We start from the raw sequence: 14,501 nt of genomic DNA, 5'->3' as shown, positions 1-14,501 counted from the left end.
CATGATAGCGCTTAAATTTCCCTGAAAAATGACTAAAATGTGTATACAAGGATAGCCTTTATTATTCTAACTGTAAGCAAAGATTCCTAAAGATGAAGAATTAAGTTCTATCTCATTATTTTACTTCACTGAAGAAAATCCATTTTGGTTTAGCAGGGAAAAAGACAAGAATTTTACATTACATAACTCTCAAAGGATCTCACTATCAGAATACAAAATTTGTCTACTTTCCCCATTAAAAAACATACTTTCCCTATAAACTCATAAATTCAAACTGACTTTCTAAAGTCTCTTTTGCCTCATTTACTTAGACTGAGCCTTATAATGCATTTGGAAACCCAATTATATTCCATGTAACCCTAAGGTGCAGATGTTTCAACATTTCCAGGTATGATTCGTGTGCATCTCATAAATGAAACAAACTATACTGGGGGGATGAAGTAGCTAATGCATGCAAATAAACTACATGGGAAGTTATGCTACTTTCACAGGAGATTTTTATTATCAACATTTGACTTGATACACTAAAGTCTCTAAGTATCTAAAAGTTCCCTGATACTTTTTCTTTTTGTAGTTTATGTTTCAAAAGGCAGACATCCCACAATTATCCAAAAAAGGCTGGCTAAAGCACAGATGTGTGGACTTTTTCACCAAAGTCTCACATTTCCTTCCAATAAGCAATCAACCATATTCATCATTAAGCCCCAGCTCCCAACTCCCAGACATCCCTAATATGCTCAGTGTGGCCCCTTCACACACTTCAGTCCAACCTACCCGCATACACACAGACACACACATACACACACACACCACCCTATTGGTCTCCAAGTCTCCCACATTGGCACAACAAACAGCCTCTCAACATTCATCTGTTTTGCTAACCAAGGGCCTTTCTTGCTTCTTCCACTGATCCTGCACAGACTTGACACTGCCTACAATCTCTTGTTCCATTTCTTCCACAATAGTCACTATTCAAAGCTACAAAGAAACAAGTCAATGTTCCCTAACCGCAGACAGCTTATTTAACTAAATACCTCTCCTCATCCCACCCCCCTCCCCGCCATTCTCTTTCCTGCTTTTGTTATTTAGAAGGTGCAGGGTCTGGGAAAAATCTCACTCACCTCATGCTATAGGCACCAGCACCCAGTTCCTGGCCGATCCCGGACAGACTAGCATCAAAGTCCTGCACCAGCCCAGATTCAATCACTTCATCGGCCAGAGGCAGCTTCAGAGCCCAGGCCATGCTGGCTCCTTCCTTGCCCCAGGAGACACCGTTTCTTGTACAAAGGCAAGTAGTGTGATTCTACCCAATGGGGCCAAGACTGTCGAAAACTCCAAACCAAGATCTCCCACGCAGTTCCCCCTGGCCAACCCCAAGTCTGAACCACACTGCCCGCACAACTAATCTGCCGTACCCTCGGCTCCTAGCTCCTGCCTCGACTTCCAAAATCCCTCCCACCCAGCTCTCGGAGGCCGCGCGCGGGGCCCTTGGTTTAACTATTCCAGATTCCCCCGAGGCAGCCCTGGACTCCCGTACTCTCAAACCTTGGGCTCTCCCCTTGAGCTCGTGGGGGTCACTCGCTGCCTTCCAAACAGACCAGCAGCAGCGACCCGCTGCCCACCCGGCGCTCCCACGCCGCTTTCGCACCTTTCCCCCCTGTCCCCTTCTGCGGGAAGCCCCCCTCCCTCTGGGGACCCGCTCTCTCTTTCCCCTCCAGGCCTCGCTTCCGGTCAGTCCCACGATCACTTCCGGTCACCCCTTCTCAACCCCGAGGCTCTTAGAACCAAATCCAGGTCTCCACCGAGCCAACTCCCCGCCCTCTGCAGTCCCCCACGGCCTGAGAACATGGAAGGGGAAAGTCCAGCATCCACGGGAAACCCGGACTCGCCAAGGTCCTCCACCGCCCGCCGCCCCAGCGCCAACCAATCATGGCGCCCTCTTCCTTTGCGGGTCCGGAGAGCGTGACGTCACCCCGCAGTTCGCCAATGAGGAAGAGAGTTCGTGGGCTTCGCCAGCGATAGTAGGCTAGCTGAGCCACGGCCCCGCCCCCGAGGATGGGATGGGCGGTCCGGGAGAGGACCCGGCGTGCGTCAGGTGTCTCGGGTTTAAATGGCCTTCTCTGTGGCCACTGCAGGACTGCCTTCCGCTGTGTACGGAGTCCGGACTCTAGGGCGTGGGTGGAGCCTTCACTCTGGTCTTACCCAACCTACTCCTTCTCGGGGAGGAGTCTGCACTGTTTCCCTCGCGCTCCGTGTGGGTGCTCCTTTGCTCCTGGAATAATCTCTTTCCTTAAACTCACCTCTTGGAAGGTCAAGACTCCGTTTATCCTCATCGTCTGCGTTCTCCCTAATAAATTTGAGCAGAAAAGCACGAGATGGGTGGAAGTTCGAGTTTTTAAAAAGGTCGTGGTCTGAAGATTAGGATTTAGGCTGGCGTCTTCACTTACTAGTTTGGTGATTCTCGAATAATCGCTTCATCTCGTTGAGTTCGATTCCTCATTTGAAAAGTAGGGATAACCATCCCTGCTCCACCTTCTTTCGTTGTTTATCAAGCATCAACTATACACCAGGAACTTTATGACATTATTAGTAATCCTCAAGACAATCTTGTATTTGGAATTATAGTCCTAAAGCTAAGGATGATGACCCTCATTTTACCAATAGGAAAAGGAGCCTAGGGGTCTGAAATTTGCCACAGCTAAATTGCCCTGCCATGGGGAATCAGAACTGATTCCAAAGTCTGATATTTTTTACTATAAAATGTTGCCTATATGTTAAAGTATTGGTTCATTGTTGTATTCCATTATTGAACTTCTTACATTTTGTCTCGAGTCGTATATATCTGCCTTTTTCACTACACTGCGATTTCCTAAATAAGAGAAAAATATTTTTTCAGGCTTGTGTTCTACATATCTCCTAGTATAGTTTCTGCATTCAATAGGACTTTTTAAAAAATGCTTATTGAATTAAGAAAGGAAAGAGGTTGGGGCACCTGGGTGTCTCAGTGGGTTAAGCCTCTGCCTTCGGCTCAGGTCGTGGCTCAGGGTCCTGAGATGGAGCCCCACATGGGGCTCTCTGCTCAGCGGAGCGCCGGCTTCCTCCTCTCTCTCTGCCTGCCTCTCTGCCTACTTGTGATCTCTCTCTCTGTCAAATAAATAAATAAAATCTTTGTTGTTTAAAAAGAAAGGAAGAAAGAAAGAAAAGAGGTTGACGTGAAGTTAACAGCATGCCCCCAGTTTCAGCCACAAGATTCTCTTTGAGGGCTCAAGGCTTACTTTAATAAGCCCTGGCATCCAAGTCTTGGTTCATTCATTCAATATCTTCATTCTTCAATATCTCTCCAAACCATTTCTTCTTCCCTTGAGCCAGGTTTTGTCTCAAAATATGTGCTTATAAGTAAACCAAACTGGTCCTGGGCTCAGAAACCAAAAGAGAGATGCCATAATCAAAATCCTTTGTAAACAAACATTATATCCAGAGTATTTTTACATACCTGTTAGGTGGAACCATGCCTCCTTGAATTAACAGCTTCATCACTACATGCATAATCTGGGCAAATAACTCTAAATCTCTGGTGTAATAATGAGAGACTCGCATTTACTGAGCCTTTCCTCAGTGCCAAAGTCTAGACTAGGAGCTTTAAGTATAGAAGCTCATTTAATTCTCTCATCTCTCCTGTCAGAAAGGTACCATGATTAGATTAATTTCATAGATAAGGAAACTGAGACTTAGAAAAATTAATTGGCTTATTCAGGATCACCCATTTTGTGAGTGGCGAAGCCTGACCAATCTCACGGTTTGGACATCTAACCATCATGCCACTCTCTCTCTGTGGACAGTTTTAGCCTTAAAAAGATCTGCTTCCTACCTTATTCTTCTCGGAGGTGACTCCTGAAGCTTGTGGAGGTGAGAATATTGAATTATCAAACTGCACACATGAGGATATCTTGGATGAAACATTTTTTTAATATACAGAAAAATGGCTCAAAGTGAATGGATTTACAATAAAACAAGGAATATTTATATTAGATGTTTGGAAGAGATAATTACCATATTCAGGAATCTTATGGAGCCCTCTCCTTCGGAAAATATTTAGAAAAAGACAGACTTGTCCTTCTCAGAAGTGTTTGAGCTTAAGTTTAAATTCTGAACCAAACTAAAGGCCACAGGGGTGGCTCAGTTGTTAAGCTGTCCTCAGCTCAGATCATGATCCCCGGGTCCTGGGATCTATCGGGCCCCGCATCGGGCTCTCTACTCAGCAAGAAGCCTGCTTCTCCCTCTCCCACTCCCCTGCTTGTGTTCTCTCTCTCTCTGTCTCTCTCTCTGTCAAATAAATAAAATATTTTTAAAAAATATTTTATTTATTTTTTAAAAATTTAAAATTAAAATTAAATTTTATTTTAAAAAATAAAATATTTTTTAAAAATTTAACAGCCTCAGAAGTCCTCCTTACCATTTATTAATTCTAAAATAAACTGGGTAAGATGAAAAGTAATTCCTAAGCTTTGGTCCCTCCCAACTGGAATGCAGATCAGTGTCCAGATTTATGTCTGTGAGCCCCGACACCACTGTGGGGAAAAGATTTTACAGACTATTTACTCCTGGAATGCTATGACTGGGGGAATGGACTTTTCTCTTCCTCTCTCTTTCTTACGGTAACTAAAAGTGAAACTGGAGTGCCAGGGCTGGAAACAGGGATTTCAGGGACAGCCCTGGGAGCTCTCCTTCCAAGAAAACATCACCAGGCATTCCCCTGGAAATCCAGTACCACCTATCAATACAACAAATTTTGTATGAGTAAATTCATCCCACAATGAAAATCATGGTTCTTATTAGATATAATAAATATGACTAATTAATTAGAGCACCTGTGGCACAGAGCTCCAAATTCAGTATTCCGGACCACTGGGTGGAGCTAAGGCTTATACGCAAAGGGCTCATTTCCCTAGATTATGTCCTGAAACGAGACACTGTTTAGGTGGAACTGAGGGGGTTCAGAACGAGTCTCCCCAAAATGTACATTTTTGGCTTGTGGATTAATTTGAGCTAAAGTCAGTCAAGGCCTGAAAAGGCTGAAGAAGAGCTTTTATCTTCCCTTTAGCTGCCTAAAGTAATTTAGATAGAGGGCCTAGTCCAGGAAGAGAACTGTCATCAGAGATAACTACAAAGAAGATGAACTAAGTATGGTAGCTATGGGAAGCTCGATAGGGCCTGTCTGTTCAGATTCCTTTCTGGCTCCATTGTCTCTGCATGCCATGGCAAACATTTGCTTACCAAACGTTTGCTCTTCCCATCTTCCTGTAAATTATCTTCCTCCCCTTTGAAGTCTCAGACCCCAGCCCCCTTCCCCATAGCTCAGGATGGCATATAACCCTCAATTGCCTGACCACCTGTGAGTCTCATATTCTTATGGGGCTGTTGTACGTATGTAAATAGATTTGTTTTTTTGCTGTTAGTGTGTTTCATATCAATATAATTAATAGACCCACCAAAAAAAACCTAAAAGGGTAAAGGAAAAATTCTTCCTCCTCTACAGAACACAGCAGAGCTGACCCTGGGCAGTAAAAACATGTGAAAATCCTACCAATAAGATCAGGACAGAAAAGCAATTCCCAAGTCCCATCCTGTATGGGGTAAGATTAAGCACACAGGCTTTAGAGCAACTAACCTGTGTTCAAAACCTGGTTCTACAGCTCACAAACAAAGCAACCCTAAGTAGGTTCCTCATCTTCTCTGTGCCCAAGTTCTTATCTATAAAATGGGTATAATAGTAGTTCTTACTTTACAGAATTATGGTGAGAATTAACTGACATAATGCATGTTAAGTACTTAGAAGAGTACCGGGCACATAGTCAGTGATCAGTAAGGGTTAGCTATTATGATGGACAAAAGGGGACGCTAGCACCTGTCCTGCCTACTTCTCAAGACAAACCAATTCTCTCAGAGGCTTGAGGGCTCAAGCTTCTGGGTCAGCACCCATCCATCCCCTAGGCTTCCCTTCTCACTCAAATACTGAAGTCAGACACTGTTCCTGGGTTCCCCAGTCAATTAGTGGGCATTTTCTTCTAGATACAGGAAGAAACCATTATCTAGACAGGCTTTGTTGAGGGACTGACCACCTAATTTTAACTCTTCACGTCTTCAAACATCCCTCCCATCCCCACCCCTGACAACCCTATGAGCCCCAGTCTGGTTTCTTTGAAGGACTCTGTAGTTGAGAGAAAAGGAAATCAAAGCCTTTCACAGTCATGCAGCTCCAAGCAACTTCTGGTAGCCTGCATCTCTTATCTGTAATCCAGAAATCAGCCAACATCTTCTCCAGTTCTCCAGTCCATAAAAGATCAATTCCCTCTTCACAGCAGTCCTCAGCACAGTGGACATCTGCAATATTGTGATTTATAAGATATATATACATATACATATACATATACATATACATATACATATACATACATATATATATTTTTTCATTCTCCGGATGACCAAAATACAGTCTCATATATATTTGGTCTTCACCCACCGTTCTTGGCTCACACTTCCTAAAACCCTTGGAGGTTCCTGAACAATAGAGCTATGGGAACATCTTTTGTGATATTTGGTCTCTGTCCTCAGTTCCTGAAAATGCTTCAGAGCCATGAAGGTGAACTGGATGTCTTGTTATTCATAATAAGCTCCTTTCCACCACACCTGCGTTTGTTGAGGAAGGTGGCTTTTGGAAAGCATGTAAGGATGGAGACTGTTGCCAGGGAAAAAAACTTTCAGTCCTACCCCCTGATTTCTGGGAAAGGGAGAGGGGCTAGAGTTTGAATCAATCCCCAGTGGTCAATGAGTTAATCAACTCATGGTTGATTAATTAACTAATTAATTAATCAACCATGGCTATGTAAGGAAGCCTCCATAAAAATCCCAAAGGAGGGTGTTCAGAGAGCTTCCAGGTTGAGAAATACAATAGTTCCATGTGCCACTGTGCCAGGGCCCCAAGCTCTGTGAACATAAAAGCTCCTTTGTTCTGGATCTTGCCATATGTTTCTGTTCATAGGGATGTTGATTTGTATCCCTTAATAACCTTTGTAATAAAGTGGTAATCTAGTGAGTAAATGGGTTTCCCTGAGTTCTGTGAGCCATTCTAGTAAATTAATTCAACCCAAAGAGGGGGTCATGGGAACCTCTAATTTATGGCCAGTTGGTCAGAAGTGCAGGTAACAACCTATACTCACAATTGGTATCCTGTTGGAAGGGGCCCATTGGAGCCTCCAATTTGCAGCAGGGCAGTCAGAAGCACAGGTGACAACCTGGGCATGTGATGGTGTCAGAAGTGGAGGGTGGTCTTGTGGGACTGAGCTTTTTACCTGTGGAATGTGATGCTATCTTCAGGTAGATAGTGTCAGAATTGAGTTGAATTCTTGGATACCTTATTGGTGCCTGAGAATTGCTTATTGGTGTCCCTACCCCAGCCTCAACACACACATCAGAATTGGGTCCAGGAACCCAAAAGAACATCTCAGACCTGGGAATAGAAACTGTAGTCCTCAATAAACCCACCCCTCTTTCTTTCAGGCTGTCCTGGGCCAAATGCCAGGAACCACATTCAACTGGTCTGAGCCAGAGATAAGAGTTTCTACCAACTCTCCTGGTGGGAGCTGCCTTCGTGGGTCAGGGCCAGTTGCCGCCCAGATTCCATTCACTCCCACATATCACAGTCTAAACCCCACATAGCTAACAGAATCCTCTGTACCTGCTTTCTTCCAGCAGCATGAAGTCAGGGACTCAGCTTTTATTATTTCCTTGAAGGAGAGGATGGGAAGTGCATTCAGTGATCTATCTGTTGTTCATCAAGCACCTGCTCTGTGCTCCCGGCCTGGGTACTGAGGAGTCCCAGCCTGGTGTGGCCAGCTAACATTAGGGTTGTGAGATCTACATAGAGGTAAGTGCTGGCTTCTATTTGACTCCTCTGCCCCATTATTTCAGAATGCTGTCAAGCTCCTCGGATCCATAAACCTTGCATCAGAATATTAGATACCAGTGGTCCCTTGGGCAGACATGAAGTGGTAGAGCACAATCTAGAATCCAGCACAAGGCCCGGCTCAGGGATGTTGGTTGGGTGGAATCAAAGGTGATGCCTTGCTCTCATCAGTTTTGATGATGGAGCCCAGACCTCACCAATTCAGCTAGGTGGAAGGGGGAGGAGAGAGCAGTGCATGGCATGAACCCAACTCCTCGGAGGCAAACAAGTAAAGAGAGGGTCCCATACTACCGTCATGCTTTCCCTGCTCTGAGCCCAAATGCCAGGCCTGCCCCTCACCTTACAGGCCTAAGGAAGAGCACAAATGAAGATCCACTCACTACAGAGCTAAATTTGTATCAAGTCTAAGTTATTTGTGAATGGTCTAGCCTTGTATCATGATAAGCCTACCTTCATAATAACCTGGGAGGCCACGTTTAAGTTTAACCTTCTAGCCCTCCTTGAAGTTCTGTGTTAGAATGTTCCACAGTGTTGGTCCCCAGCCAACAGTCTGCCTTCTCTTCCCCCTGGCAGCCCTACCTCCCGCGGCAAGGGGCTTTGTGGGTATAAAACACTCCAGTTGCATATCCAAAGTCCATCCACTCAGCTCTCTGACAGTGGGCCTAGGAGTGTGCACACCCATAGCACAGTCTGTCAAGACCCAGAGAAGAGAGGCTGGGAAGTGGGCTTTGCAGGGAATTCTAAGGTCTTGGAAGGAAAAAGGACACGTCCTCTTGACCTAGCCTTCTGTGTCGAGGATCCTGGCTGGAGGGTCATGGCAGGGCTTTCTGTAGTGAAAGGTCAGGGCACTGACCCTCGCCCTCTTGCAATGGGGTTTTCCAGGCTACAAGCTCTGATAGCAGAGACAGCTCCCTGGTACCTCCCTGGCTTCTGTTATCCACCCCCCACCCCCGAGGTAAAGGATCAACAAACAGGCCCATACAAAAGAAAAATACTGTTTATTCCACACAACTACATCAAGTGCTTCTTCCCCATTCTCCCCTCCCCACCCCTCACTCCAGCCCCTCAGCAGGCTTTGCTCTTTGTCAGGGGACAGTCAGAACCTTAGTGTCAGAGCCTGGCCTATGAGACAGAAAGATAATCTAGACATAGGAAGGTGAGCAGGTCCAAGGACACAAAAAATGTCAGGGTCTCTCTCATTCCAAATTCAAGTGTGTTCCTCAATCCACCTGGCCAAATTCTTTCCTGGGCCCCCACTAGATACAATGCCTTGGAGAGTGCAGGGTCAAAGCCCCCAGCTGGTTCACTGGGCCATATAAAAAGTTCCAGTCTTTCTTTCATTTAAAACAAAACCAAACAAACAATACCACACGCAGACAGTTAAATCATCTCTGCCCTCTCTCCTGTGTAAGCTCTGGCTTTCGTCCAGAAAGGTGCTTTCAAAACAAACATTATATAAATCCCCTTCATTGCGTGGTGCTACCAGAAACAAAGCAGAAGACCCACCTCGGGTACAGATAGCTGCTCCCCGAGGACCTGACAGTGGGAGAGCAGGAGCAGAGACAGGGAGCCTGTGAGCTCTGCCTTGGGCCATTTCAGGGATACTCTGTGCCCCCCCCCAACCCCTGCCTGGGGAATTCATACTGCAAAAATTCTGTCCCTTGGAAAGACCTATCCATCCTTCCCGGAGAGGAGAAAATGGTTTCATTCTAGCCCAGCCTCGGGAAGACAGATTTAGAAAAGGGAGGAGCTGAGAAAGCATGGCCAGGCCTAATTTAGACCAGAACTTCATTATCTTTTTCCTTTCCCAGACCAGGACAGATGGGATCCTCCTGAATTTCCCCGGCCACCCCAACCCCCCGGATTATATGCTACTCCCCGGGCTCCAGCTGTGACCCACTTGTCTCTCCCAAAAAAGAAAGCATATCTGAGTGCAAGTGTTTGAGGGTGAAAACCTGCCTCTCTCTAATTCATTGAAGGGTAAGCCACTGAACCCTTTACTGACCCTGGTATTTAACTCTTCTTACTGCAAACTTGTTAGGCATGCCTCTCACAGGTGAGGTCCTCATCTCATGCAGACGGGCTAGATAACCTTAAACTTGAGCCTGCCCCTTGGGAGACATATTCTCTCCTGGGAGGCTGGGGCAGGCAAGGCACCTGCCTGCTTCCTCATTCTTACCACACTCGGGAAGGTTTGGTTGGTCTGGATGCAGTTTCAAAGCTGTTTCCTTCCAACATGAATTACAAATGAGAAGGTTCCGCTTTAGTGCAATTCCCCCCCAAAAGGAATCAGGGAGAGTGGGAAAGGAGATCCCATGTTCTGGCCCCAGGGTTGTGGGAACCTTCTGACCTTGAAGGCAAGGCAGACACTGAGCCTGACCTTCCAAGCAGCTCATCACACTTTTCGGGATTGTGCCTCTTGGGTCCTTTTGGGGAGACAGTGTGCCTGCAGGCAAAAGGTGGGAGGTGAGGCTGCGGTTCCACGGTTCCACGGGACAAGCGGCTGGACCTGCCACACTTACACACAGGAGTAAAGGGGAAGAGAGCGAGGAGAGAGAATGCCATCAAGAACAAGAGCTAAGGGCCAGGGATCCTTTGGGGGCAGCTGCAGCCCTGCCCCAAGGATGGAGAGTGTCTGGTTCCCAACCAGAATTCACCCTTGGAAAACCACATTAGCAAAGTGCTTCTTTAAGTGACACCACTTAAGGGAGGGGTCCCCTGGCGTGATCAGCTGGAGCCTGGAGCTCTCCAGCGGGCCCCTCTGCCCTCTCCATGCTGTGAGATACGTGGAGGAGCCGAGGGAGGCAGTGGACACACATGCACACAGTGGAGCCTCACGACCCAGGACAAGCACAGCTGCACGCGGCAGAATGACAGGTGCTGTCACGGCAGTGGCTGCAGCCAGGGGCCAAGGGAAAAGTACAAAGTGCTGGAATGCAGGGCTGGGGTCTGAGCCCTAAGGGATCTGAAAGACATTCAGCTTGCTGGTGTTCTTGAGCGTCTGGCGCCGATTGCAGAACCAGACCCGCACCACCTCCCGGTCATAGTTGAGCTCCTTAGCGATCTCGGTGATCTCCTGGCCCGTGGGCAGTGGGTTCTTCTCGAAATAGGCATTCAGAGCCTCTATGGCCTGGGGGGTGAAGGAGGTGCGGCGTTTGCGTTTCTTGGAGGGCTCACCTCCCACAAACTCCATCAGGTTCTGCTGTCCTTCCTGGTTCCGGAGTTCGGCTTCATTCAGCCACTTCTCCAGCACTGGCTTCAGCTTCTGGGCACTCTTGGGCGTGATGTCCAGCTTCTCAAACCTGTGGGTGACCCGAACCCACGGAAGGGATGGTGAGAACTCTCCACACCGGGGTGTGAGTACTCTCCACAAGGGACTGCTCCCCTCAGGGCTGGTGACACAGGACTACATGTTCCCCTCAGCGCCCCCACCGTGACCACCCTGGCCCAGCCAAGCCCGGCCTCCTCAGACTGTCCTGGATCCCAGGTCACACCAGGGAGACCATTCCCATGGCCTCAGTTCAGTGCTGCAACTGCCCTTTGAACGACTCTTCCAGAACATTCATACCCAAGGGACTGAGGTCCTCTGAGGAGCTGTCTAGAGAGGCCTTCAGAGATGGCACCTGGATGTCATGAGTGCCACCTCTCCAGGCAGCCTCCCAGCAGCCTCCCGAAGTCAGACGACTCTTTCTGACCATGCCCTGATGTGACTACATAACTGCCAACATGGTGCCCTCTCTAACGGTCACTCTCATCTAATCAAGGAGTCGGCAGGCACCTTTTCGCCATCCCTGAGCCATGTGCTCGTTCTCGTTTGAAACCCCTGCCCCGCTTTGATGCTGGGACCAGTTCTGCACACAGAAAAGTCAGCTCCATCCCCTTACAGGCATGCCTTGGAGGAGGGGGAGATGGGAGCATAAGGGGGTTGGGGGGACGTGGTTGAGAGCTAAGTCAGTACCGAAGCCCCACTTTTGTGACCAACTTCATAAGCTGTACCCCTTTCCCTGTAGGGTTCCTGAATGGATTAGGGTCCTGGGTTCCCCCAAACAAAAGACCACATAAATGCTGAGGATTGGAGGATAAACTGCGGAGGGCCCTCAGGCAGACTGGATCAGTCCTTGGGTACTCTAGGTGTTCATGCTGACCCCTAGAACAGCCTTCCTGGTCTGGAAGGAGGCAGGACCAAGGGAGAATATGGAAAGGAGCCATGCACCTGGGTCCCACTGAGTGCCTAGCGACATCAGGTGCGTGAGCAGGACTTACTCACCGGCAGATAGCTGACTGGCTGTAGGCCGGGCCTTCTGTGGCAGTCAGAGCCTGACCCACCTGAGTCTGTGTGAGGCCCAGGGACAGCCGTCGGATCTTAAAATTCTTGGCAAACTCCCGGATCTCTTCCAAGTTGATTCCGTCCTCATCCAGGCTTGGGGTATGTGGCTCTAGGCCAGAGGAAGGGATCGGGGTTAGTGTTTAAAACAGATGATATCGCTGCTTATCTAGCTTATTGGCCTCAATTGGTAAAGTAGCGACAGATGAGGACATTTGACACGAGGGCCATGTACCCTTATTACCCTCATCACCCCTTCAAGTTCTTCTAGCCCTAATGGCCGACCCACCCCCATTCTCCCTGCTGCTAGCCCCAAGCACACCTTAGCTATCCACATTCCTCAGATACTGGGTGACAGACCAAAGGAGAGACAGCCAATGGGTTGGGTTCTCAAAGAAGCAGCTTCCACTATCATCAGGCCTAAAATCCAGCTCAGCAGGAATGGAACTAAGAAAGCCAATCCCTGGTGTTGGGCCTTTGCCTTCCCCCTTTGGATTCTAGAAAGTTTATTAAGGAGAGCGGCATCTAAAGGTGCTGGGGTAGGTGAGTAAATGCCTCCTCTCCTCTTCTCCACAACCCTCCCCGGGAGCCACTTACTGGATACCAACTGGCTGACAGTAGGGGTCTCAGAGCAGGTGATTGGAATGGGAGCAGAGGCAGATGGCTTGGCCGCTGGGGCTGGGTTGGTGATGACCACCGCAGGCTGGGGCACGGCTGGCGTGGGCTGGATGGGCTGTACCTATGAGAAGAAAGCCAATGAGTCCCTACTGCTCACCTGCCTGGCTCGGGCAGGTTGCAGTCCCTGAAAGGACCAGAAGCAGGGCAAAATGGGCACGAAATCCTCACTCACCCACACACTCCTACCTATGCGCCATCACAAAGCAAGACTAGAAACTATTTATTAGAACCCACCCAACAATCATGACCAAGTTGGAGCCTCACAGGCACCTGTGACACCCGCAGGTCAGAGGCTCAGAAAGGTTCAGTACACGTGGTCAAAACCCCCACAAGTTTCCACCCTTGAGATAACTGCTCTCGAATCTTTTCCCTCAAAGCAGAAACCGAAACCTGATTCTAGGGCCTCCCCCAAATGTCCATTAATAGGGAACCGGCAAGTGATTCCTGGGACTTCCCTACAGTGAGATTTTGCGCAGCTGCTAAAAAGAGTAACAGTAAATCTTTTAAATACTGGCATGCAAAGAGCTCTGGCTCACAGTGCTAAGTGGAAAAAAAAGTAAAGCGAAAACAGTTTTTAGAGAATAATTCCTATTAAAAATACATATGAGTTTCCAGGGAAAAAAATCTGAGGCATAAAAATCAAGTTGTCAACAGAAGTCATCTCTGGAGGTGGAACTGGAAAGGATTTTTACTTTTTTCCATTACACTTAATATTGGAATTTTTATAAAACTCATGTATCATATTTATTATCAAGAGAAACTAATTAGTATTTTTGCATGATTTTTTTGAGTAAACTGTACTTCCAACATGGGGCTAGAACTCATGACCTCAAGATCAAGAGTCACATACTCTACTGACTGAGTCAGCCAGGCGCCCCAGTATGATTTTTTCTTAAAAAAAAGCTTCCTGAAAAGTGCAAATTTCTCTAGGATGAGGCCTATTCCCGGATTCCCTCTAGCTTTTAAGTCCATTCCCTCTTTATCCCCAGAATCTTATTAGCCTTTGGTCAGGGCTCCTTATTTCTTTTAGAACTGTTTCAGCTGCCTTCTAACAGGTGACAAGGACTCAAGTCTCACCATGGTTCAGTTCTTAGCTCCACCTGGACAAGAGCTAATTTTTTTTTTTTTCTTTTATAAAGTAGGCGCCATGTCCAGTGTGGATCCCAACATGGGGCTTGAACTCACAATCCTGAGATCAAGACCTGAGCTGAAACCAAGAATCAGATCCTTATTTGACTAGGCCACCCAGGCACGCTCCCCTGCCCCTGCCACCTGGGTAATTTCTGTTTAATACACATCTAGCTGCTTCCCTACTAAAAACCCTTCCTACATAATAACAGTGATGAAATAAAAGCACCATTTTCCCAGTGCTTCCTGTGTACCAGAGTGTTAACTGCCTCACGTGTAACGTGCCCGTTAACATTCATAACCTTCTGAATTGGCACTCTGAGAATCTCCATGCTACAGAGGAGGCTAAGGGGTTATTCACAAAGTTTGGAAGCAGCACATCGCATTTGAGAGCCATGGCCTCGACAT

At 47.4% G+C, this 14,501-nt stretch overlaps 2 protein-coding genes across 12 annotated transcripts in view; both read right to left on the bottom strand.

Annotated features, from left to right (window-relative positions):
• Positions 1 to 1,969, bottom strand: part of TFCP2 (transcription factor CP2) — a 57,663-nt gene extending 55,694 nt beyond the window's left edge. For 4 of the 6 annotated variants that reach the window (XM_032876786.1, XM_032876789.1, XM_032876790.1 and 1 more), the window contains exon 1: positions 1,122 to 1,968. In XM_032876786.1, the coding sequence (XP_032732677.1) occupies positions 1,122 to 1,243 (122 nt within the window). In that variant the 5' untranslated portion in view covers positions 1,244 to 1,968. Of the gene's footprint in view, positions 1 to 1,121 lie in introns of all 6 variants that reach the window. The other 2 variants (XM_032876787.1, XM_032876788.1) reach the window with 1 other exon arrangement.
• Positions 1,970 to 8,942: 6,973 nt separating this feature from the next.
• The window catches only part of POU6F1 (POU class 6 homeobox 1), a 28,084-nt gene continuing 22,525 nt past the window's right edge, over positions 8,943 to 14,501 (bottom strand). For all 6 annotated transcript variants that reach the window (XM_032876767.1, XM_032876770.1, XM_032876766.1 and 3 more), the window contains 3 exons: positions 12,885 to 13,026; positions 12,231 to 12,399; positions 8,943 to 11,265 (listed from right to left, as the gene is read on the bottom strand). In XM_032876767.1, the coding sequence (XP_032732658.1) occupies positions 10,920 to 11,265; positions 12,231 to 12,399; positions 12,885 to 13,026 (657 nt within the window). In that variant the 3' untranslated portion in view covers positions 8,943 to 10,919. The remainder of the gene's footprint in view (positions 11,266 to 12,230; positions 12,400 to 12,884; positions 13,027 to 14,501) is intronic.

Source organism: Lontra canadensis, unplaced genomic scaffold (genome assembly GCF_010015895.1).
Source record: "Lontra canadensis isolate GAN:19392208 unplaced genomic scaffold, GSC_riverotter_1.0 scaffold59, whole genome shotgun sequence".
NCBI classification, from domain to species: Eukaryota; Metazoa; Chordata; class Mammalia; order Carnivora; family Mustelidae; genus Lontra; species Lontra canadensis.
This window is presented reverse-complemented; position numbering and strand designations above follow the sequence as displayed.